Source organism: Triticum aestivum, chromosome 2B (assembly GCF_018294505.1).
Source record: "Triticum aestivum cultivar Chinese Spring chromosome 2B, IWGSC CS RefSeq v2.1, whole genome shotgun sequence".
NCBI classification, from domain to species: Eukaryota; Viridiplantae; Streptophyta; class Magnoliopsida; order Poales; family Poaceae; genus Triticum; species Triticum aestivum.
In genome coordinates this window covers 188,660,017-188,684,309 of record NC_057798.1, presented here as the reverse complement: position 1 = coordinate 188,684,309, position 24,293 = coordinate 188,660,017, and the positions used below count along the sequence as shown (strand labels likewise).

General features: G+C 45.1%; 2 protein-coding genes across 5 annotated transcripts; both read right to left on the bottom strand.

Moving 5' to 3' along the window:
* Nucleotides 1–992: 992 nt before the first annotated feature.
* LOC123044270 (probable 6-phosphogluconolactonase 2) lies at nucleotides 993–2,637 on the bottom strand. The gene has a single exon (XM_044466971.1). It carries the CDS (start codon nucleotides 1,633–1,635, stop codon nucleotides 1,291–1,293), a length of 345 nt encoding a protein of 114 aa, XP_044322906.1. The 5' UTR covers nucleotides 1,636–2,637; the 3' UTR covers nucleotides 993–1,290.
* A 1,537-nt stretch (nucleotides 2,638–4,174) lies between these two features.
* On the bottom strand, nucleotides 4,175–9,684 carry LOC123044268 (U4/U6 small nuclear ribonucleoprotein PRP4-like protein). Of its 4 annotated transcripts, XR_006419908.1 has the most exons (3): nucleotides 8,048–9,684; nucleotides 7,062–7,133; nucleotides 5,861–5,958 (listed from the first exon to the last, which is right to left on the bottom strand). XR_006419908.1 is itself a non-coding variant. In XM_044466967.1 (2 exons), the coding sequence occupies exon 1, from the start codon at nucleotides 9,615–9,617 to the stop codon at nucleotides 8,076–8,078; it is 1,542 nt and encodes a 513-aa protein (XP_044322902.1). In that variant the 5' UTR covers nucleotides 9,618–9,684; the 3' UTR covers nucleotides 4,175–4,853; nucleotides 8,048–8,075. The 4 variants fall into 4 exon arrangements, 3 of the variants coding, with proteins under 3 accessions (XP_044322902.1, XP_044322900.1, XP_044322901.1); XM_044466967.1 differs by lacking the exons at nucleotides 5,861–5,958; nucleotides 7,062–7,133 and adding an exon at nucleotides 4,175–4,853; XM_044466965.1 differs by having other exon boundaries at nucleotides 5,861–7,133.
* Between the last annotated feature and the right edge of the window lie 14,609 nt (nucleotides 9,685–24,293).

Below are 24,293 nucleotides of genomic sequence, written 5' to 3'. Positions count from 1 at the left end.
AAAAAAGATCACAAATTAGAGAAAAAAATCATGAATTTGGTGAAAGTTTGCAAGAAGATTACGAATTTAAAAAGAATCAAAATTTAGAAAATGACTGTTTATTTGGAAAAAGTTCACGAAGATAAAAAAAGTTCACCAATTTTATTTTCTTAATTGATTTTAAAATATTCTATTTTTATAAAAAAATCATGAATTTTAAAAAGAACATGAATTTGAAAAGGGATTGATAAACTCTTGATGTTGGCCTGCATATTTTCTATGAGGTAGTATAGTAACCCTCATGCCGATGACGAATTAGCGGTAGTAGGATGACACCATTTTTTGGATTTGATAGTAGGATCACACCATACTAGTGATAGGATGAACTTGTTGTGTTGTATGATCATGCATGCTTACTGCTTGAATTGTTTGCTCTTCTGCCATATTAGGACAAGTGGTATGTGGTGTTTCGAGGAAGAGTTCCGAGGGTTTACAGTTTATGGGAAGCATGCGATGAACAAGTGGCGGGTTACAAAAATAGCCGCATCAGAGTGTTTAAGAGTATGCACACAACCAATCATCATGTAGATGTTGGTTTTTTGCCTATATTATCTCAACCAGACTGACCTGGGACAAGTATGCAAAGTGGCAAAAAACAATGCGGATAATGGCAATGCATTGTACAGCCACCTATTTGAAGAACGATCAGAACCTTTTGGGCAGCAATTCACCAAAATTACATCGAACCAAATTCTATCTGGCAAAGACAAGAAATCGCGAGAAATGTCACGGCAGAAAAACACAGAACCCACATCAGGTAAAACGAGACGAATCTATAGCCCTGGTTCTAGGTGGTGCTCCAAACAACGCACAGGACCATACCAGCTACTCCCTCCGTTTCAAATTACTCGTCGTGGTTTTAGTTCATATTTGAACTAAAACTACGAAGACTAATTTGGAACGGAGGGAGTACATACAAAGAAAAACATGCCTGCGGAAGAATCTAACCTTAGCTAGATAGAATGGGGTTCACAATACCATAAAAACTGGCCACAATTCAGGTTTTAATGTTCTCAACTCTGAGGCCACAACGCGCGCATAAACATCAATGCCGCACGAAACCATCTCCGTCGTCCGCCAGAACTGACGGCCCTTCCGATTCCATGGAAGGAACCATGCGTCGGACTAACACGAAGAGGACTAAAGGCGTCGGACGAAGCAAACCTTGTTCCATCACATGATCCACGCACCTAAGTACCTACACACCTCCATTTTTCAAAGCAAAGGAATCCCCGCTTTGTTCTCAGTTAGCTAGTACTCACGATGCTGCTGCTCGTACGCATCGTCAGGCAGCGCCTCGGGTGATGAGGCTGCCGCCTTGTCCAGAAACCACACCGGCTTCCCGTGCGTTGGCTGGACCATCTTGGCAGGCAGGGACGCGGGGGCGTCTGGACCGTCGCTGCTGTCAGACACGGCCAAATGCACGGCCTTTGCCTTGTCTACGCCCGTCGCCAGGATCGCTATGTTTGATGCCGAGTTTATTACATGGAGGGCGAAGGCGATTCTTTCGGGTGGAGGCCGCGGGGAGTCACCGGCGAGCACCAGCCATTGCGGAGATGACGTCCACGATGCCGAGCCGTGGAACGACGGCCGCATCCCCCAGGTAGATGGAGGCTGTTCCTCCAAATGACGGCTCGACCACACCCTCTCAAGGCGCGGAATCGCGGAGAGCCCCTCCCTCCAAGCCGCACGACGCGGAGGCAACCTCCCGCGGCAGCCCGCGGTCAGGTCCGGTTCCCCAGCCCACACGGAGGCGCCACACAATGCACAATGCGAGGCGATGGCGTGGCCGCTGCGTCACGCGGCAGCCCTCGGCCCGATGATGCTCCTGGCGCGACCACGACTATTGGCCTCAGTACAAATTAGGAGGCAGCGCCACGAGAGGCACAAGGCCCTCATCTCCCGGCCCTGGCGCGGCAACCCCAGCGCGCGACGCATCCCGGCGGTGGCCAATGGCTGCCTCCGCACGCGGAAAACAAAACAACGCCGACAAGGCGGATCAACAAAACGAAGAAGACACGCGATGTGAAAGTTGTCCCACCACGCTCCTAGTGCTTCGAACCACGCGAAACAAGCAACACACTCAGGAGGGGAAGCGACGGCGACGACGCTGCTGCCCGGACAAGTCCCGGGGTTTCCCCTGATACGCCGAGGGAGTTGGGTAGGGGTAAAAACTGACGCCCTTCAGGAAGGGATGGTGGCGCACGCAGACGTCCCCATTGTCGGCGTCAAACCTCGACACGGATTTCTCTCGACCCTCACCCCGCCATCAGACGCTTCGAAGCCCTCCACCACACACACCATCAACCAACATACCCCACCATGGCCTTGTCATCGTGGACGCCGTCTCACCGAAGCTAATATGCAATGCTTGAAAAAAAGGGACGCACCTTTGCTGGAGACCAGGAGCAGCAGCACCGTAGATACGCGGGAGGGACCGACCTCCACCATCGAGGCAGTAGCCGACCTGACGCAGCAGCAGAAGCACACCAGTCCCGCGGGCCCGCAGGTCCGACCAAGCCTCGGAGGGGCCCGTGAAGCCCCCGCCATCGCGATGCAGCAGGCACACCATCGTTCTGCGCTCCACGTCCGAGCAGGAGCGCATCTCCATCCGACAGCGCCAGAGGACCGAACCGGCCTGCCTATAACCCAGATGGGGCCCAAGGGCCCAGATCTGGGTCGGGGGCGACGCGTCGGACCAGCTCACCGGCAGCCACTACCGAATCGGCCCGCCTATAACCCAGATGGGGCCCAAGGGCCCAGATCTGGGTCGGGGACGACGCGTCGGACCAGCTCACCGGCGGCCACTACCGAACCGGCCCGCCTATAACCCAGATGGGGCCCAAGGGCCCAGATCTGGGTCGGGGGCGACACGTCGGACCAGCTCACCGGCTGCCACTACCGAATCGGCCCGCCTATAACCCAGATGGGGCCCAAGGGCCCAAATCTGGGTCGGGGGCGGCGCGTCGGACCAGCTCACCGGCGGCCACTACCGAACCGGCCCGCCTATAACCCAGATGGGGCCCAAGGGCCCAGATCTGGGCCGGGGGCGACGCGTCGGACCAGCTCACCGGCGGCCACTACCTCACCGCCAAGGGGCAGCACCACCACGGACAAGCCACCCGGGGATTGCCGGACCGCCTGCCGTCCGAGTAGCACCACCATCCGGACTCACCCTCGAGTGGGAGGCCAGGACACACGGGGAAGGGAGATCCTGACGCCGTAGACACCGCCCGGGCGGCGGCAAGGAGGGGCGGGGAGGATGGGCGCTAGGAGCACGGGCGAGCGGTGCCGCCACGGTCGCCGCTCGGGGCATAGGGATGGGCCGGGGAGGAAGGGGTCGGGAAGGGGTGAGGGGGCTGGCGACAACGGCGGACTCCGACTGCGGCGACGGCAGCGGCTACGTGCTGGCTGGGGGAGCCGGCGGCGGCGCTATGAACCCTAGATGCGAGTTGTTTCCTTTTATGCTTTCTCTCTTTTTTCTTTTGGGCGCGGTTGTGTTGTTGGTGCTTCAGTTGCTATATTAATATAGCGGGGCGCAAGCCTGTTTCGGCCTCCACACGCGGAGCGGCGGAGGGGTTCTCCATTAACGGAAGAACATTACTCCATTCGTAACTTAGCTTTATCACTTTGACATATTTCCAGTTTAGCCCTCAAATATTACTTTAACATGAATTGTGCCACTAAAAAAGAATCTGGGTCACACCCGAAGTGTTCCCCCTCCTCCTTATCAACTACTCCCTCTATAAGCAAATACTCCCTCCGTTCCTAAATATAAGTCTTTTTCTTTTTAGAGATTTCAATATGCACTACATACGGCTCTAAAAAGACTTATATTTAGAAACGACATTTTAGATCACTACCTAATTATCTAAAACCATTATATTTGTTTATAGGAGTATTATTTTGCATGTTGATCTAATACTACTAATATAATTTGATCCATATAACACCAACACTCACGCTTACAATTCCCCAACACTGGCAAAACATAACTGCTGCCGCCACCCACTACACTCGCGATTGCAGTTTCCCAATAGTGGAAAAACATAAAATCATATAATCAACGACATGGCCCAGGAATAACAAATCCATATAATAAATAGATTCCACGTTGAAGAGTAACTGATGGTTCTGGAAAATATCTCATGTAATAAAAATCATTTTTACTAGTAGTACAAAAAAAATTCGTTTAGAGAACAACTGAATGTCACTTGGAACTCGGTAACCAGCAGCAGGAGAAATTCAGAAATAATTACTGCTACAGAATTGAGTTCTAACGAACTAATTACATCAGGATGCGAAGAGATTCGGAGGCGCAACTTCACTGCCATCGTACAGGTTTGAATTTGGTGTTCATCGTACAGGTTTGAACTCAGTACACGGAAGCAACACTCTATCCCTCGTGCTACAAGTTAAGCAACAGTAATTTGTCGGCCCTAGAGCGGAACAATTCGCTTGTACAAGCTGCATACGAAAAGTTGTTTATGAAGAGCGAGATTACAGTTACAGAGAAGAATAGATTTCAATATTTCAGTCACTTGCCTCAACTTACCCAGCATATCCTTCAGCCTTCACAAACTTACGGAGGCCATCAGACAAACCTCTTGCAAAAAGGCAGGTTGTGTTTGAACACGGACCTTTACAACCTCCATGGCTCCATAGAGCAGAGGGCAACATCGGCGATAGCCTCAGCTGAAGCAGAACCAGCCAGATAGATCAAAGTGCAATACGAAGAAACCCTTTGCCCCTTTGCTCTTTCAGGAAAAGTTACCAAATCCAGAAGTGACGCTCTTACAATTGGCTGGGTCAATCTAACAAAATAGGCAAGCGATATTTCCATTACTAGCTGGTTTCACAACAATGATAACACATAGCAGACCGACCAAGTGCGGTTACAAATCATGCAAAAAAAAAAATGGATGCCATATTTTGTTGGCACTTGGTTGACAGAAACGACTACTTGTATAATAAATTTAAAGAATTACATGGACTAACTCTGGATGTTTGCAGAAGCCAATTTGCAGTATCCTGTCCAACCAAATAGAAATATTCAATAGCAATTAACTAACATAACATCTGTGGAGGCTTAGCCAGACCCAGACCCTCATCCGGTCGATCGATCAGGGTGAAGAATAACTGGGTCACTAATAGAGTTTCTATATATATAATTGATCTTCTATTATTCTCAGGGAACAAGGGATGAGGATATTACGGCTTCCTCTCTTAACCACTTCTACTGCGCCTCATAGAAATAGCTTTTCTTTGCTGATGTGATTTGGATTTTTGCTCTATGCAGCCATTTCCTGTGATTAAGTTCAGAAGATGGCGACAGCGGTTGGTCAAATTAGTTAGTTAATTTATTTCATATATGCTTTAAAAAAAACTATGTTCATAAATCATGCTGTATGAGCTTAGGATGCACCCAGTCATTATTCATTAGAATCAAGTAGTTTGTTTGTTCAGCAATCTAGCTGGTGGCATCATATTTTACTTTTTGGAGTGTAGGTTACGTTGCTGGTGACACCACTCAGTTGGCCCATTGGTGTTGCTGTATTGTGAATCTAGGTGTTTGGGGTAAATGGATTTCTTTATGCTGCGGAGCTGAAAAAGGCAGTTTGATAGTTTGGCACTGGCAGTAGCCATGCAATGGGTCAAGGAGAGATTGTATTTAAAACTTGATAGTTTTGACGAATTGTGAAATAATGAATCTGCAAGGTGTTTTACTGTGGTTGCAGCTTTATCTTGCAGGTGATGGAAGGTTAACAACTATAAACAAGGAAATAACATGTACCTGTGTGGTTGTTGTTCCCTCTGTTCATCAGCCTCTGCTGCGGTTGAGGTACATTCTGCTTGGTGCTACTCCTTTGTTTGTCGACTAGGTTGTTGTTTACCATGGTTACCATTAGGATATAGGATCTGCAAGGTTGCTACTTAGTTCTCGCCATCAAGTTTTTTACAATTGTAGCTAAATCCAAAATTGTATTCGTATTCAGAAGATAGGAATAAAATTTAGAGAAACACATGCGTACAGGCTGCCAATTTAGTACACGGGTACAGCCAGTCAACCCCTCTTGATTTTTAGTTCATTGGTTAATTAGGAATCTAGAAATGATTTCCTCTTTGTTTATGGATTCCCCACTTTTTCCAAGGGAATTATTTTCTATGTAAATACAAACGGAGAGATACCACAGTAATTAAGGTTTCCTTGTTTGACGGTCCAACACCAGTAGTAAATTCCCTATTGAACACTTACACTGACATAATTTGAAAAAGCAGCTAGGAATCTTTGGTTTGAAAGTGTCATACTCCCTCCGATCCAAATTAATTGACACACACTTAGTACAACTTTAATACAAAGTTGTACCAAGTGTGCGTCAACTAATATGAATCGGAGGGAGTACATCTATTAAGTCAAGATATATACTGTCAAGATTCTGATGCTGTTCTATATTGCTGTCACATGAGAATAATTGCAGCCAAAATAAAGGCCAGGTGGTGGTAACTTGCAGTTGAATATATTAATACCTTTTCTGAGCAAAAAAACGAACATGACTGCAATTAATTTGTCCTTCAGGAAAAACGTTGTGGATGATGAGATTATGAACAACCCCTGTCAACATTTAAGAGGTGGCGGGTAGGCATGTCTACAGGCATGCGTTTAGAGAAAAACACATACACAAGATCAGGACGCATTCCTAGACTGGCAACTATGCTAGGATGATACGTGAGACAGTGGGATGTATCAAAATTATACCATTCCGGTAATTACTATGTATTTCCACCCTTCTGTTTCCAGATGATACATAACTTCTGCTACATGAATCAATCCAGCTTCTCTGTACGACGTTACGTCTAAAGATCAGTGTGCACTGCTGCTCATTCAATTATGTTTGTCTAAATACTTACATCTTCTGTACTGATATAATGTTAACTGAAAACTCGCAATCTTTTCCAATGATTTTTGGTGGAATTTCCACTAAGGTACTATAGAAAATGTATGACATGCCTGGCAAACATACCTATCAGATATGCTTTTCGATCTGCAGTTCTCCCAGTCTGCAACTCTGTGTTTATACGTGCTGCCAAGTTAGCTGTGAAAAACATGTGTTAGCCTGAAAGCATCAATAAGTTGTGCACATTGTGGTACATTTATAGTGGGATGGGCCATTTGTTTTTTATTTGGCTTATGGACTGCTTGTGTTTCTCTTATGGTTATTTCTGTCGGATGCTTTGTTGAGAGAACTTTTCTCTTCAGGAACCAAATGAACAATTAGTGGCATCGTCGGAGGCAGCTCTTCCATTTAACAGAAAAAGGCTGAACATACCACCAGCTGAAGTAATGACTACTTCATTTTCCAATACCAAAGATGTCTGGGCAAAGAGCTGCAAGGAGAGCATTGTTCCAGCCGCTTCAATAGCAAATGAAGAGCAAATCAAAGACACTTCCTGGTGAAGAAATATTTTATTGGCTCTATGTTTCCATGTAATGAAGTGAATCCTTATGGAAGAAGGGTACCGTTGATTATCTTATTAACTATGTTACAGCTATTTCAACCCCATGTTTCCAAATGTGATCGATTCCAAATTGCGCACACTCAAGTATATATTTTACAAAGAGAAATCCTCATTAAATTTTCATCCAAGGGTTTCAATTGATGCCCTAAGTGGTTGCTAAAACCTAATGTTACCAAGAAAGACCATCCTTTTCAAAGCACTCTGGGTTTTAAATGGGACCTTGCGCCATTTGGCGCTGCATGTTACCCGAATAACATAACTAATTATGCATGCTCAAATATATATTTTGAAATATAAGTCTTTCTTAATTTTTCATATAAAAGGATTACAATTCGTACCCTAAACCTAAAGTTACTAACAAATACAAATATTTTGGCGCAACAGGTAATCTAGTATTTCAAAGGCCAAGGGTTATAGACGCAATAAAATAGCATCATCAAATGTAAAGAGCTTGGAACGACAGATCAGCAAAAGGACAGACTAGCACAACCTGTTTCCAGCAACGGTGGAATCAATGCTTAATCCAACTCCATCTCATCATCCCGCGCGCTGCCTCTGCATGACCAGATCTTTATCGTTCTATCAAGTGAAACAGTCGCAATCTGTTGTCCATCTCCACTAATATCCAGACTAGTAACGTTTGACTCATGGCCTGACAAGCTTTTAATTGGTTTGTAATCCCGAGTTGACCATAGCGCTGCTTTAGTGTCATAGGAAGATGTCGCTAAATAATAACCCTCCTGTGGTTCAAATTTCACATGCGAGATGAGACTCTTATGTGCTGGTATAGAATATAGCATTTGTCTGGTCCTCAAATCCCATATTCGACAGAAATTGTCTTCACTTGCGGTTGCAACCAGATGACCATTAGGTGAGAAGCTGACTCCTAGGACAGGTTTGACATGTCCAATGAGGGTACAGTACAATCTTCCTGACCTTAAATCCCAAACTCGAGCACTAGCATCAAACCCACAAGATGCAGCTAAAGAACCGTCTGGGTGAAAGCTGACACCATATACACTTCTGCTATGTCCCTCCTGGAGTAGAAGTTCAGTTCCAGTGTTGATGTCCCACAATCTCCAGGTCTTGTCAAAGCTAGCTGTACCAAGGTACTTTCCAGATGGATGAAAAGCAAGGCGCGCAAGACGATCCAGGTGACCATCAAAAGACATCAGAAGTGACCCATCGCTGTTCCACAATTTGGCAGTTTTATCAGCTGAGGCTGTCGCTAAGCAGTTATCGACTGGGGAGAAGGCAACATCGGTTGCACGTTCTGTATGGCCTTTCAGGGTTGCAATTTTGGTTATCTGTGGCATGCTCCACACTTTGACGATCCCACTCCAGGAGCTTGTGGCGAGCATTGAGGCATCGCGGGAGAAGGAGCAGCCGGTGAGCGGGCGGTCATCTCCAATCTCGCTGCGCTCAAGCGCGAAGTCCGCCGCCTGTTTCACAGCAAGGGCGGCCTCTGCCTCGGGGTCCTCGTCGGGGTCGGCGAGGCGTCGCTTGGCCCTCTCGATCCTGGCCTTGGCGCGGGGCAGTGAGTACATGGCGATGTCAACGCGCGCCTGGAGCAGTTGGTTGGTCCCCTCGGTGAAGAACGGGTACTTGATCTGCTCCGTGCCCTCGTCGTCGTCGCCCGGGGCTCCCTGTTCGTCCTCCTGCGCGCGGAGGAGGCGGTCGAACTGGCCCTCGGCCTCGAGGCGGGCCATGAGCGCGCGTAGGCGGTCGCGGCGCTCCATCGCGCCCTCGCCGAAGAGCGCGATGGGCTCACCGAGGCGGCGGAGGCGCGCGCGCACGGCGGAGTCGTTGGTGGGCACGGCCATGACGTAGGCGCGGCGGCGCTGCAGGAGCTCCTGTACGGCGCGCTCGTGGCGCTCCCGCGCGGCGCGGTGGTCGTCGGAGACCTCGTAGCCGACCTCGTCATCGTCTCCGCCTCCGGCAGCGGCGGATGTGGGGGCGGGGGCGCGGGGTGGGGCGGGGACGGGGGCGATGGGTGGGTGGACGGGGAGGGGAGCCATGGGAGGGGTGATGGCAGGGGGCAGGGGCCTGGGGTTCTCCATGGACGACACTAGCCGGGGTTTGGGTAGGGTTTTGAGCGGCGAGGCGGCGGCGGCGGTGGTGGTAGCGGCGATCTGTGACCAAGGTTTTTATTGCCGAAATAGAGTTCGAAGTCGGTCCTGTTTCCTGCCTTTCCGGTCGCTATTCAGAATACCGACCGCCCGAAAGATTCGGCCTGCATTTGAATTTGGGATCTGGCCAAGCCCGTCCGCAAAACACACATACCCCCGCGCCACACACACACAAAAAAAAACATAAGTAAACCTCACAGCCACTACACGAAACCTAGGCCACAACCCCGCGCCACTCTCTTTCCTCTTCTCTCTCTGCCGCTGGCGGCGACGTGATTCGAGCGAGGCGGCAGCACAAACGCTGCATCCTTTCGGGGGTGTGCAAGTTGCATGTCGTCGTTTGGCATGGGGGGCGGAGGAGGGGGCGAGGCGCCCCTCCATCGACCAGCGCCCGGATGAGGCTTGACCGCGTGCGCATTGGTGAAGTCTCTGGCAACCCGACGCTCTCTCTTCTTGTCATGGACGGTCGGGGAGGGGGTGAGGCGTTGCTCCATCGACTTGCGGTCTGAGGGAGCTCGAACTCGTGGTCATTGGTGTTGTCTCCGGCGACCAGGACACATCCGAATGATGTGGCGTCATCGACATATGGATCAGAGGGAGGGGGGGGATGCAGTGAAGAGCGATGGTGTTGGGCGATAGGTGGAGGCAGTCGGTGGCATTGGCAGTGAAAGCAACTTGGTAGAGGAGACCGTGAGCATGGCCATGGGCGAGGCCGTGGCAACAGAGGCTCAATACGTGCAACACGACTATCGGCGCTACCACCCTATGGAAGGGGAAGGAGACGCGGACGGCGGAGGCAGGGAGGGAGGTATGTTTCCTGCGAGCGGCTAGATGACAGTTGACTGAAAACAATATTTGGGTCAGTTGGCTGACCACAATTTGTTTCAGTCGATCTATGTACTAGCTTCCCTTGGGTAGTAGTGGACCGGCCGATGCATGCTTGTCCTTTACCAACTAATAGTAAAGCTGAGTCACCGAATTCTTTAATCTCATACTGTTTCATAAGCAAGCGGTGAGTTGTCCTATGCGTGTGTAAGATGAGATGAGATGAGATGAGCCCGACTGATAAGACATGGTTACAAAAATGGAAAATTGCTAGTACGCATATAATAGAGGAGTATTTTGCAAAATGAAAGTTCTCTAAGACGGAACGAATTGGTTTCATTAGTATCACCCATAAAGAAGTTTTTTTAAAGAATACATTCATGTCTTCAGTATTACACTTTAAGAAGACAAAAAAATTGAAAAATAATGACAAGATTTGCACACAATTTATTCAGAAAATGCACTTTTTTGAAATATGCAGGAATAATTATATACTAGTGGAATTTTGGAGAAAAAATAGGTTTTCTAACAATGAATTAGTGGCATTGGGAATAACCTTAATAAAGATGAAAAATAAGAGACAACTAAAACAAATAATGACAAAAAATGCACACTATTTACACCGAAATTGCGCATTTTTATAAATGCAAAAATAAGCATGTAATAGTGGACTTTTTTGCAAAGAAAAGTTTTTTAAAATGAAATGGATAAGTGCCATTAGTACTACATTTTTTGGAACAATTTTTTTGGAAGGTAATCATTGGTATTATCCTTAAGAAAAAAGGAAATGAAAACAATCAAAAAATAATAATGACAGATTTTACACACAATGTGCACGGAAAATTACACTCTTTTATAATATAGCAGAATAAGCATATAATAGTGAAATTTCTCAAACAAAAAATTCCAAACAAGTAAAGAATTACTAGCATTGGTTCTACCCGTAATGAAGAAAGAAAATGAAATAAAAACTCAAACAAAATCAAAATAATGACGTTTCTTAAGTAAAAATGAATTAGCATTGGTATTACCCTCCAAGAAGAAGAAGATGCAAAGGAAACTCAAAGATATAATTGAAGGAAATATGCCCTAGGGCAATAATAAAGTTATTATTTATTTCCTTATTTCATGATAAATGTTTATTATTCATGCTAGAATTGTATTAACCGGAAACATAATACATGTGTGAATACATAGACAAACATAGTGTCACTAGTATGCCTCTACTTGACTAGCTCGTTTATCAAAGATGGTTATGTTTCCTAGCCATGGACAAAAGAGTTGTCATTTGATTAATGAGATCACATCATTAGGAGAATGATGTGATTGACATGACCCATTCCGTTAGCCTAGCACTTGATCGTTTAGTATGTTGCTATTGCTTTCTTCATGACTTATACATGTTCCTGTAACTATGAGATTATGCAACTCCCGTTTACCGGAGGAACACTTTGGGTGCTACCAAACGTCACAACGTAACTGGGTGATTATAAACGAGTACTACAGGTGTCTCCGAAGGTACATGTTGGGTTGGCATATTTCGAGATTAGGTTTTGTCACTCCGATTGTCGGAGAGGTATCTCTGGGCCCTCTCGGTAATGCGCATCACTATAAGCCTTGCAAGCAATGTAGCTAATGAGTTAGTTACGGAATGATGCATTACGTAACGAGTAAAGAGACTTGCCGGTAACAAGATTGAACTAGGTATTGGATACCGACGATCGAATCTCGGGCAAGTAACATACCGATGACAAAGGGAACAACGTATGTTGTTGTGCGGTTTGACCGATAAAGATCTTCGTAGAATATGTAGGAGCCAATATGAGCATCCAGTTTCCGCTATTGGTTATTGGCAGAGAATAGTTCTAGGTCATGTCTACATAGTTCTCGAACCCGTAGGGTCCGCACGCTTAAGGTTTCGATGACTGTTATATTATGAGTTTATGAGTTTTTATGTACCGAAGGAGTTTGGAGTCATGGATGAGATCGGGGACATGACGAGGAGTCTCGAAATGGTCGAGACGTAAAGATCGATATATTGGATGACTATATTCGGACATCGGAAGGGTTCCGAGTGATTCGGGTATTTTCGAGGGTACCAGGGAGTTACGGGAATACAAGGAAGAAGCAATGGGCCTCATGGGCCAAGTGGTGGAAGAGAGGAGGCAGGGCGCGCGCCCCCCCTAGCCCAAACCGAATTGGACTAGGGGGCCGGCCCCCCTTTCCTACTCTTCCTCCCTCTCCTTCCTTCTCCTTCTCCTTCCCTTCCTTCCCCTTTCCTAGTTGGACTAGGAAAGGAGGGAGTCCTACTCCCGGTGAGAGTAGGACTCCTCCCTGGCGCGCCCTCCCTTGGCCGGTCGCCCCCTTCCCCTTGCTCCTTTATATACGGGGGCAAAAGGGCACCCCATGAGACACAAGTTGATCTACGGATCGTTTCTTAGCCGTGTGCGGTGCCCCCCTCCACCATATTCCACCTCGGTCATATCGTCGCGGAGTTTAGGCGAAGCCCTGCGCCGGTAGAACATCATCATCGTCACCACGCCGTCGTGCTGACGGAGCTCATCCCCGTCGCTTTGCTAGATCGGAGCCCGGGGATCGTCATCGAGCTGAACGTGTGCTGAACTCGGAGGTGCCGTACGTTCTATACTTGGATCAGTCGGATCGTGAAGACGTACGACTACATCAACCGCGTTGTCATAACGCTTCCGCTTATGGTCTACGAGGGTACGTGGACAATACTCTCCCCTCTCGTTGGTATGCCATCACCATGATCTTGCGTGTGCGTAAGAATTTTTTTTGAAATTACTACGTTCCCCAATAGTGGCATCCGAGCTTGGTTTTATGCGTAGATGTCATATGCACGAGTAGAACACAAGTGAGTTGTGGGCGATACAGGTCATACTGCTTACCAGCATGTCATACTTTTGTTTAGCGGTATTGTGAGATGAAGCGGCCCGGACCGACATTATGCGTACGCTTACGCGAGACTGGTTTCACCATTACGAGCACTCGTGCTTAAAGGTGGCTGGCGGGTGTCTGTCTCTCTCACTTTAGTTGAACCGAGTGTGGCTATGCCCGGTCCTTGCGAAGGTTAAAACAGCACTAACTTGACGAACTATCGTTGTGGTTTTGATGCGTAGGTAAGAACGGTTCTTGCTAAGCCCGTAGCAGCCATGTAAAATTTGCAACAACAAAGTAGAGGACGTCTAACTTGTTTTTGCGGGGCATGTTGTGATGTGATATGGTCAAGACGTGATGCTATATTTTATTGTATGAGATGATCATGTTTTGTAACCGAAGTTATCGGCAACTGGCAGGAGCCATATGGTTGTCGCTTTATTGTATGAAATGCAAACGCCTTGTAATTGCTTTACTTTATCACTAAGCGGTAGCGATAGTCGTAGTAGCAATAGATGGCGTAGACGACAACGATGCTACGATGGAGATCAAGGTGTCGCGCCGGTGACGATGGTGATCACGACGGTGCTTCGGAGATGGAGATCACAAGCACAAGATGATGATGGCCATATCATATCACTTATATTGATTGCATGTGATGTTTATCCTTTATGCATTTTATCTTGCTTTGATTGACGGTAGCATTTTAAGATGATCTCTCACTAATTATCAAGAAGTGTTCTCCCTGAGTATGCACCGTTGCCAAAGTTCGTCGTGCCCAGACACCACGTGATGATCGGGTGTGATAAGCTCTACGTCCATCTACAACGGGTGCAAGCCAGTTTTGCACACGCGGAATACTCAGGTTAAACTTGACGAGCCTAGCATATGCAGATATGGCCTCGGAACACGGAGACCGAAAGGTCGAGTGTGAATCATATAGTAGATATGATCAACATAGTGATGTTCACCATTGAAAACTACTCCATCTCACGCGATGATCGGTTATGGTTTAGTTGATTTGGATCACGTAATCACTTAGAGGATTAGAGAGATGTCTGTCTAAGTGGGAGTTCTTAAGTAATATGATTAATTGAACTTAAATTTATCATGAACTTAGTCCTGGTAGTATTTTGCAAATTATGTTGTAGATCAATAGCTCGCGTTGTTGCTTTCATATGTTTATTTTGATATGTTCCTAGAGAAAACTGTGTTGAAAGATGTTAGTAGCAATGATGCGGATTGGATCTGTGATCTGAGGTTTATCCTCATTGCTGCGCAGAAGAATTATGTCCTTGATGCACCGCTAGGTGACAAACCTATTGCAGGAGCAGATGCAGACGTTATGAACGTTTGGCTAGCTCAATATGATGACTACTTGATAGTTTAGTGCACCATGCTTAACGGCTTAGAATCGGGACTTCAAAGACGTTTTGAACGTCATGGACCATATGAGATGTTCCAGGAGTTGAAGTTAATATTTCCAGCAAATACCCGAGTTGAGAGATATGAAGTCTCCAACAAGTTCTATAGCTAAAAGATGGAGGAGAATCGCTCAACTAGTGAGCATGTGCTCAGATTGTCTGGGTACTTCAATCGCTTGAATCAAGTGGGAGTTAATCTTCCAGATAAGATAGTGATTGACAGAATTCTCTAGTCACCATCACTAAGTTACTAGAACTTCGTGATGAACTATAGTATGCAAGGGATGACGAAAATGATTCCCGAGCTCTTCGTGATGTTGAAATCGACGAAGGTAGAAATCAAGAAAGAGCATCAAGTGTTGATGATTGACAAGACCACTAGTTTCAAGAAAAGGGCAAAGGGAAAGAAAGGGAAACTTCAAGTAGAATGGCAAACAAGTTGTCACTCCCGTAAAGAAGACCAAAGCTGGACCAAAGCCTGAAACTGAGTGATTACACTGCAAAGGAAATGGTCACTGGAAGCGGAAATGCCCTGAATATTTGGTGGATAAGAGGGATGGCAAAGTGAACAAGGGTATATTTGATATACAGATTATTGATGTTTGCCTTACTAGTGTTTATAATAGCCCCTGAGTATTTGATACTTGTTCGGTTGCTAAGATTAGTAACTCGAAACAGGAGTTACAGAATAAACAGAGACTAGTTGAAGGGGAAGTGATGATGAGTGTTGGAAGTAGTTCCAAGATTGATATGATCATCATCACACACTCCCTATATTTTCGAGATTAGTGTTAAACCTAAATAAATGTTATTTGGTGTTTGCGTTGAGCATAAATATGATAAGATCATGTTATTGCGATACGGTTATTCATTTGAAGTTAAAGAATAATTGTTATTCTGTTTACATGAATAAGACCTTCGATGGTTATACACCCAATAAAAATAGTTTGTTGGATCTCGATCGTGGTGATACACATATTCATAATATTGATGCCAAAAGATGCAAAGTTAATAATGATAGTGCAACTTATTTGTGGCACTGCCGTTTGGGTCATATCGGTGTAAAGCGCATGAAGAAACTCCATAAAGATGGATTTTTGGAATCACTTGGTTATGAATCATTTGATGCTTGCGAACCGTGCCTTTTGGGCAAGATGACTAAAACTCCGTTCTCCGGAACAATGGAACAAGCTACTGACTTATTGGAAATAATACATACCGATGTATGCGATCCAATGAGTGTTGATGCTCGTGGCAAGTATCTTATTTTCTGACCTTCACAAGATGATTTGAGCAGATATGGGTATATCTACTTGATGAAACATAAGTCTGAAATAGTTGAAAAGGTTCAAAGAATTTCAGAGTGAAGTGGAGAATCATCATAACAAGAAAATAAAGTTTCTACGATCTGATCGTGGAGACGAATATTTGAGTTACGAGTTTGGTCTTCAATTAAAAACAATGTGGAATAGTTTCACAGCTCACGCCACCTGGAACACCACAACGTTATGGTGTGTCCGAACGTCGTAACCGCACTTTATTGGATATGGTACGATCTATGATGTCTCTTACTGATTTACCACTATTGTTTTGGGGTTATGCATTAGAGACAGTTGCATTCATGTTAAAAGGGCACCATCTAAATCCGTTGAAACGGCACCATATGAACTGTGGTTTAGCAAGAAACCCAAGTTGTCATTTCTTAAAGTTTGGGTCTGCAATGCTTGTGTGAAAAAGTTTCATCCTGATAAGCTCAAACCCAAATCGGAGAAGTGCGTCTTCATAGAATACCCAAAGGAAATTGTTGGGTACACCTTCTATCACAGATCCGAAGGCAAGATATTCGTTGTTAAAAATGGATCCTTTCTAGAGAAGGAGTTTCTCTCGAAGAAGTAAGTGGGAGGAAAGTAGAACTTGATGAGGTAACTGTACCTTCTCCCGAATTGGAAAATAGTTCATCACTGAAATCAGTTCCAGTGATTCCTACACCAATTAGTGAGGAAGCTAATGATGATGATCATGAAACTTCAGATCAAGTTACTACAGAACCTCGTAGGTCTTCCAGAGTACGGTCCGCACCAGAGTGGTACGCTAATCCTGTTCTGAAAGTCATGTTACTAGACCATGATAAACCTACGAACTATGAGGAAGCGATGATGAGCCCAGATTCCGCAAAATGGCTAGAGGCCATGAAATCTGAGATAGGATCCATGTATGAGAACAAAGTGTGGACTTTGGTGGACTTGCCCGATGATCGGCAAGCCATAGAAAATAAATGGATCTTCAAGAGGAAGACGGACGTTGACAGTAGTATTACTATCTACATAGCTCGACTTGTCGCAAAAAGGTTTTTGACAAGTTCAAGGTCTTGACTACAATGAGATTTTCTCAACTGTAGCGATGCTTAAGTCTGTTCGAATCATGTTAGCAATTGCCACATTTCATGAAATCTGGCAAATGGATGTCAAAACTGCATTCCTTAATGGTTTTCTTAAAGAAGAGTTGTATATGATGCAACCAGAAGGTTTTGTCAATCCTAAAGGTGCTAACAAAATGTGCAAGCTCCAGTGATCCATCTATGGACTGGTGCAAGCATCTCAGAGTTGGAATATACGCTTTGATAAGTTGATCAAAGCATATAGTCTTATACAGACTTGCGGTGAAGCCTGTATTTACAATAAAGTGAGTGGGAGCACTACAGCATTTCTGATAAGTATATGTAAATGACATATTGTTGATCGGAAATAATGTAGAATTATTCTGCAAAGCATAAAGGAGTGTTTGAGAGGAGTTTTTCAAAGAAAGACCTCGGTGAAGCTGCTTACATATTGAGCATCAAGATCTATATAGATAGATCAAGACGCTTGATAAGATTTTTCAATGAGTACATACCTTGATAAATTTTTGAATAGTTCAAAATGGAACAGTCAAAGAAGGAGTTCTTGCCTGTGATGCAAAGGTGTGAAGTTGAGTAAGACTCAAGACCCGACCATGGCAGAAAATAGAAAGAGAATGAAAAGTCATTCCCTATGCCTCAGTCATAGGTTCTATAAAGTATGCTATGCGGTGAACCAGACCTACTGTATACCTTGCTCTGAGTTTGACAAAGGAATACAATTTTGATCTAAGAGTAGATCAATGGACAGCGGTCAAGAATATCCTTAGTGAGGACTAAGGATATGTTTCTCGATTATGGAGGTGATAAAAGAGCCCGTCGTAAAAAGTTACAGCAATACAAGCTTTTACACCAATCCAGATGACTCTAAGTCTCAATCTGGATACATATTGAAAGTGGGAGCAATTAGCTATAGTAGCTCCGTGCAGAGCATTGTAGACATAGTATATTTGCAAAATACATACGGCTCTGAATATGACAGACCCGTTGACTAAGCTTCTCTCACGAGCAAAACATGATCACACCTTAGTACTCTTTGGGTGTTAATCACATAGCGATGTGAACTAGATTATTGACTCTAGTAAAACCCTTTGGGTGTTGATCACATGACGATGTGAACTATTGATATTAATCACATACAGATGTGTATATTGGTGTTAAATCACATGGTGATGTGAACTAGATTATTGACTCTAGTGCAAGTGGGAGAGTGAAGGAAATATGCCCAAGAGGCAATAATAAAGTTATTATTTATTTCCTTATTTCATGATAAATGTTTATTATTCATGCTAGAATTGTATTAACCGGAAACATAATACATGTGTGAATACATAGACACACATAGTGTCACTAGTATGCCTCTACTTGACTAGCTCGTTTATCAAAGATGGTTATGTTTACTAGCCATGGACAAAAGAGTTGTCATTTGATTAACGGGATCACATCATTAGGAGAATGATGTGATTGACATGACCCATTCCGTTAGCCTAGCACTTGATCGTTTAGTATGTTGCTATTGCTTTCTTCATGACTTATACATGTTCCTGTAACTATGAGATTATGCAACTCCCGTTTACCGGAGGAACACTTTGGGTGCTACCAAACGTCACAACATAACTGGGTGATTATAAACGAGTACTACAGGTGTCTCCGAAGGTACATGTTGGGTTGGCATATTTTGAGATTAGTTTTTGTCACTCCGATTGTCGGAGAGGTATCTCTGGGCCCTCTCGGTAATGCACATCACTATAAGCCTTGCAAGCAATGTAGCTAATGAGTTAGTTACGGAATGATGCATTACGTAACGAGTAAAGAGACTTGCCGGTAATGAGATTGAACTAGGTATTGGATACCGACGATCGAATCTCGGGCAAGTAACATACAGATGACAAAGGGAACAACGTATGTTGTTGTGCGGTTTGACCGATAAAGATCTTCGTAGAATATGTAGGAGCCAATATGAGCATCCTGTTTCTGCTATTGGTTATTGATAGAGAATAGTTCTAGGTCATGTCTACATAGTTCTCGAACCCGTAGGGTCCGCACGCTTAAGGTTCCGATGACAGTTATATTATGAGTTTATGAGTTTTGATGTACCGAAGGAGTTCGGAGTCCCGGATGAGATCGGGGACATGACGAGGAGTCTCGAAATGGTCGAGACGTAAAGATCGATACATTGGATGACTATATTCGGACATCGGAAGGGTTCCGAGTGATTCGGGTATTTTCGGGGGTACCGGGGAGTTACGGGAATACGAGGAAGAAGCAATGGGCCTCATGGGCCAAGTGGTGGAAGAGAGGAGGCAGGGCGCGCGCTCCCCTAGCCCAAACCGAATTGGACTAGGGGGGCGGCCCCCCTTTCCTACTCTTCCTCCCTCTCCTTCCTTCTCCTTCTCCTTCCCTTCCTTCCCCTCTCCTAGTTGGACTAGGAAAGGAGGGAGTCCTACTCCCGGTGAGAGTAGGACTCCTCCCTTGGCCGGCCGCCCCCTTCCCCTTGCTCCTTAATATACGGGGGCAGGAGGGCACCCCATGAGACACAAGTTGATCTACGGATCATTTCTTAGCCGTGTGCGGTGCCCCCTCCACCAATTCCACCTCAGTCATATCGTCGCGGAGGTTAGGCGAAGCCCTGCGCCGGTAGAACATCATCATCGTCACCACGCCGTCGTGCTGACGGAACTCATCCCCGACGCTTTGCTGGATCGGAGCCCGGGGATCGTCATCGAGCTGAACGTGTGCTGAACTCGGAGGTGCCGTACGTTCGGTACTTGGATCGGTCGGATCGTGAAGACGTACGACTACATCAACCGCGTTGTCATAACGCTTCCACTTACGGTCTACGAGGGTACATGGACAATATTCTCCCCTCTCGTTGCTATGCCATCACCATGATCTTGCGTGTGCGTAAGAATTTTTTTTGAAATTACTACGTTCCCCAATAATAATAACCAAATTTGCACATTATTTACATAGAATTTGCGTCTTTTTATAATATGCAAGTAAAAATGCAACTTTTGCAAAAAGAAAAGATTTGTAAGATGAAATGAATTAGTGTCATTGGTATTGCCCTTAAAAGAGAAATAAAAAAAATTGCACATAGTTTATACACAAATTATGCTTTTTATAATATGCAAGAATAAGCATATACTAATGCATTTTTCGCAAAAAATAGTTTTCTAGGAAGAAATGAATTAATGGCATTAGTATTTCCTTAAGGAAGAAACATAATGAAATAAAAACTGAAACAAAATAAAAATATTGTAGTATTCTAGAGAAAGAAATGAATATATACATAATATAAAAATAAAATATTGGTAAATTTTGCATATAATTTATCCAGAAATTGCATTTTTTCTAATATGCAATAATAAGTATATAATCGTGAAATTTTCACGAAAAAGAAGTTTCCTAAGAAGGAATGATTTAGTGGAATCGGTCTTATCATTAAAAAGAAAGAAAAATATAAAAAATAAATCAAATATTGACAAAACTTACACATAAGGGTTTCACAAAAAAAAATTGCACACATTTTACATAGAAATTGTGCTTTTTATAATGCAAAAGGATAACCATATAATAGAGGAACGAAATTGGAATTACCGCTAAAGAAAGAAAATAAAATAAAATAAAAAATAAAATGAAACAAAATGATGAATTTTTTTAGGGAATAATAAAACCCTTTACGAAGAAAGAAAATAATAAATTAAAACAAAATAATGAAATTTTCTAGGAAAGATTGAAACCCTTTAAGAAGAAGGAAATAAAAAATAAAAAAATAATGAAGTTTTCTAGGGAAGAATGAAACCCTTTAAGAGAAAAAACTAAAACAAAATAATGAAGTTTTCTATGCTATAATGAAACCCTTCAAGAAGAACTAAAATACAAAAACTAAAATTATAACAAAATAATAAAAAATTTGTACGGAAGAATGAAACCCTTTAAGAAGAAAGAGAAAAAAATAAAACAAAATAATGAAGTTTTCTATGGAATAATGAAACCCTTTAAGAAAGAAAAATACAAAAACTAAAACTAAAACCAAATAATGAAGTTTTCTATGTAAGAATGAAACCCTTTAAGAAGAAAAAACATATAAAAACAAAAACAAAAACAAAATAATGGAGTTTTCTAGGGGAAAATGAAACCCTTTAAGAAGAAAGATAATTAAAAAATAACTTGCACAGAAGTATGCTCTGAAATTGCACTTTTGTAGTATGCAAAAATATGGATACACAGTGCAATTTTTGCTCTCTACTATAATTAACACACATGGTATACCATACTTGCGTGCATACTTACTTACAAACACAAAAATAAAAATAAAAATTTCTCTAAGAAGAAATTAAGTATAGTGGCATTGGTACCACGCCCTTTAAGTAGAAAGAAAGTAAAAATAATAATGATACAATTTGCACACAATTTAAACATAAATTGCACCTTTTAAGATGTAAGAATAAACATATAATAGTGAGTTTTACATAAAAACAAAGTTTTTAAACAAGGAACAAAATTAGTGGCATTGGTTTCATCCTTAAAAACAGGAAATGAATTAAAAACTAAACATAATGAAACAAATAATGTTTTCTAAGAGAGTAAATTAGTGAAATCTAGCTAAAGTGATGTTTCTTTGCACCAAGTATGGTACTCCCTCTGACCCATAATATAAGAACATTTTTGACACTACACTAGTATAAAAAACGTTCTTATATTATGGGACGGAGGGAGTAGAAGTTCTGTTGTGTGCAGACCTTTGAATGGTCCTCTTGATGACCAGTGCTTGTTTTGTTACAACTTTCAAGCTTTATGAAGTTGACGATGACATGCTTGTGAATGGTTCTTATTTTTTTTTGCGGGTGTGTGAATGGTTCTTAAAGACCAACTGTTTGCGGGAATGTCAGTGCTGGTAGTACATGAATATGATTGTGCTAAAAATGTTTGATGAGCATTGTTGAATTGGTAATGAACATGGTCATTATCGTTTTGAAATAATACACCTGGTGTTGTAATTTTGTATGCATCTTCAGTTTGTGTAGTCCGGGAATAATGAATCTATTGTTAATGCTTATATCCTACTCCGTAGTAGCTTACTTCCTTTTGAAATAAATGTACTACATCCTGTTAGACTGTATATTGTACGACAACTGTATTTGTATCTGTATTGTACCTCTTGGTACCTTATATAAAGAGATAGGCCAGATGCGTTGAGCCAGTTTCCACCAAACCACAGTTTAACATGGTATCAGACTAGGTTTTCGCAAAACCCTAGCCGCCGCCCCTGTCCTTGGTGCCGCCGCCGCCGCCTCTCTCTGTTGCCGCGCCGCCACCAAGATCGCCACCACCATGAGCTCCTCTGCCGCCACCTCATCCTCTTCCGCTGCCCTCTCTGCCACCGCCCCTGCGGCGTCGCCCTTCATCCCGCCACAGCTTGCCGCGATCCTCGCCGCGAGCACCACTAGCCACATGGCTGCGTCAACCACGTCGCGCCCACTGTACCTTGGCTCCTCGTAGTTTGCTCCTGGGTTTTTCCCTCCAATGCCGTCCCCTGCCTCGGCGTCGCTCGTGCCGATTGGCGCGGCGCCAACCCCGGCCCCCTCCGCGCCCTATGCCTCGTCGTCTGAGATCACGACGCCGCACGTCCACGACACAGCGGTCGACTTCGTCGCACCTGCAGGATCCCCGGCTGCCAACGGCCCGGGTCATGGTCCCTACCAGCTTACGCACCTGATCACGGTGCGTCTCACGCAAGACAACTACCTGTACTGGCGGGCACAGATCCTACCGCTCCTTCGCAGCCGCCATCTTGAAGGCTACGTCGACGGAAGCCTGCCGTGCCCGCCCCGCCTCATCCCTGCGGTCACGGCCGCCGGAGCCCGTGTCTCCGCCGAGAATCCGGCGTACCGAGCCTGGGTCGCACAGGACCAGGCCATCCTGTCCGCGCTTCAGTCCTCCCTGACGGAAGGAGTTGCCGGCCTCGTGGTGTTCGCCGCAACGTCCCTCGACGTCTGGGCGACAATGGCGGATAGCTTCCCGGCTCACTCCTCGGCTCGCGCGTCGGCCCTTCGTCAGCAACTTCAAGAGTGCAAGAAGCTCGACTCCTCCGCGCATGTCTACTTCAACAAGATTAAGACGATCGCCGACACCCTGTCCACGATTGGGGAGCCGCTTCGCAATACGGAGTTCACTGACTTCGTTCTTCGGGGCCTTGACCAAGACTACGACACTCTGGTTGAAGCGGTGCGGGGGCGTGAGATGCCTCTGTCCTCCCGGGACTTGTATGCGCGCCTCCTCTCCACTGAGCAACGCATTGACGCCCGCCATGCCGCCATGAAGCTGAACGATCCCCAGGCACATGCTGCATATCGCGGTGCTGCCAATGGCGGTCATCGCCAACCTCGCCCCCCTGCTGGCCCGAACATGGGCGGTGGTGGTCGTCAGCCTCCTCCACCACAGCAACCCCGTGGCCCTCCTGTCACCACGGATCGCCACGGTCGGCCCAACATTGATTGCCAGCTGTGTGGCATCCACGGGCACTATGCCTCCAAATGCCACCACTGCTTCAAACGGGATTTTCTTGGCATTGGCAACGACGGGCGCGGAAACGAGAAGCAAGCCGCCATCGCCGAACAGAGTTCTGCTGCTCCTCTCGGCGGTACCCATCCTGGTGGCGGAGGTGGGTACACCCCGTCGTATCCGATCGATCCCGCCTGGTACTTCGACACGGGCGCCACAGAGCACATGACCAATGAGGCTGGTCATCTCCAGGCGCAGGAGCCCTACCGTGGGCGTGACAAGGTTCGCACCACTGATGGTTCAGGTATGCCCATTACTCATGTTGGTCAGGCCTCCCTCTTGTCTAGTTCCTCTCGTCGCCTTCGCCTTCGTAATGTCCTTCACGTTCCACATGTCACTCGTCCATTGCTATCTGTTCGTAAGTTTACTTATGATAATGATGTCTTCTGTGAATTTCATCCGTTTCATCTCTTCGTTAAGGATCGAGCCACACGGGAGGTTCTACTTAGAGGTCGCATCCATCAGGGCTTGTATGCGTTGGAGGCGCCATCTCTTCCG

Excerpts from the sequence above, each read along its gene's own strand:
- LOC123044268 (XM_044466967.1), bottom strand. The coding sequence starts at position 9,617 with ATGGAGAACCCCAGGCCCCTGCCCCCTGCCATCACCCCTCCCATGGCT.
- LOC123044270 (XM_044466971.1), bottom strand. The coding sequence starts at position 1,635 with ATGCGGCCGTCGTTCCACGGCTCGGCATCGTGGACGTCATCTCCGCAA.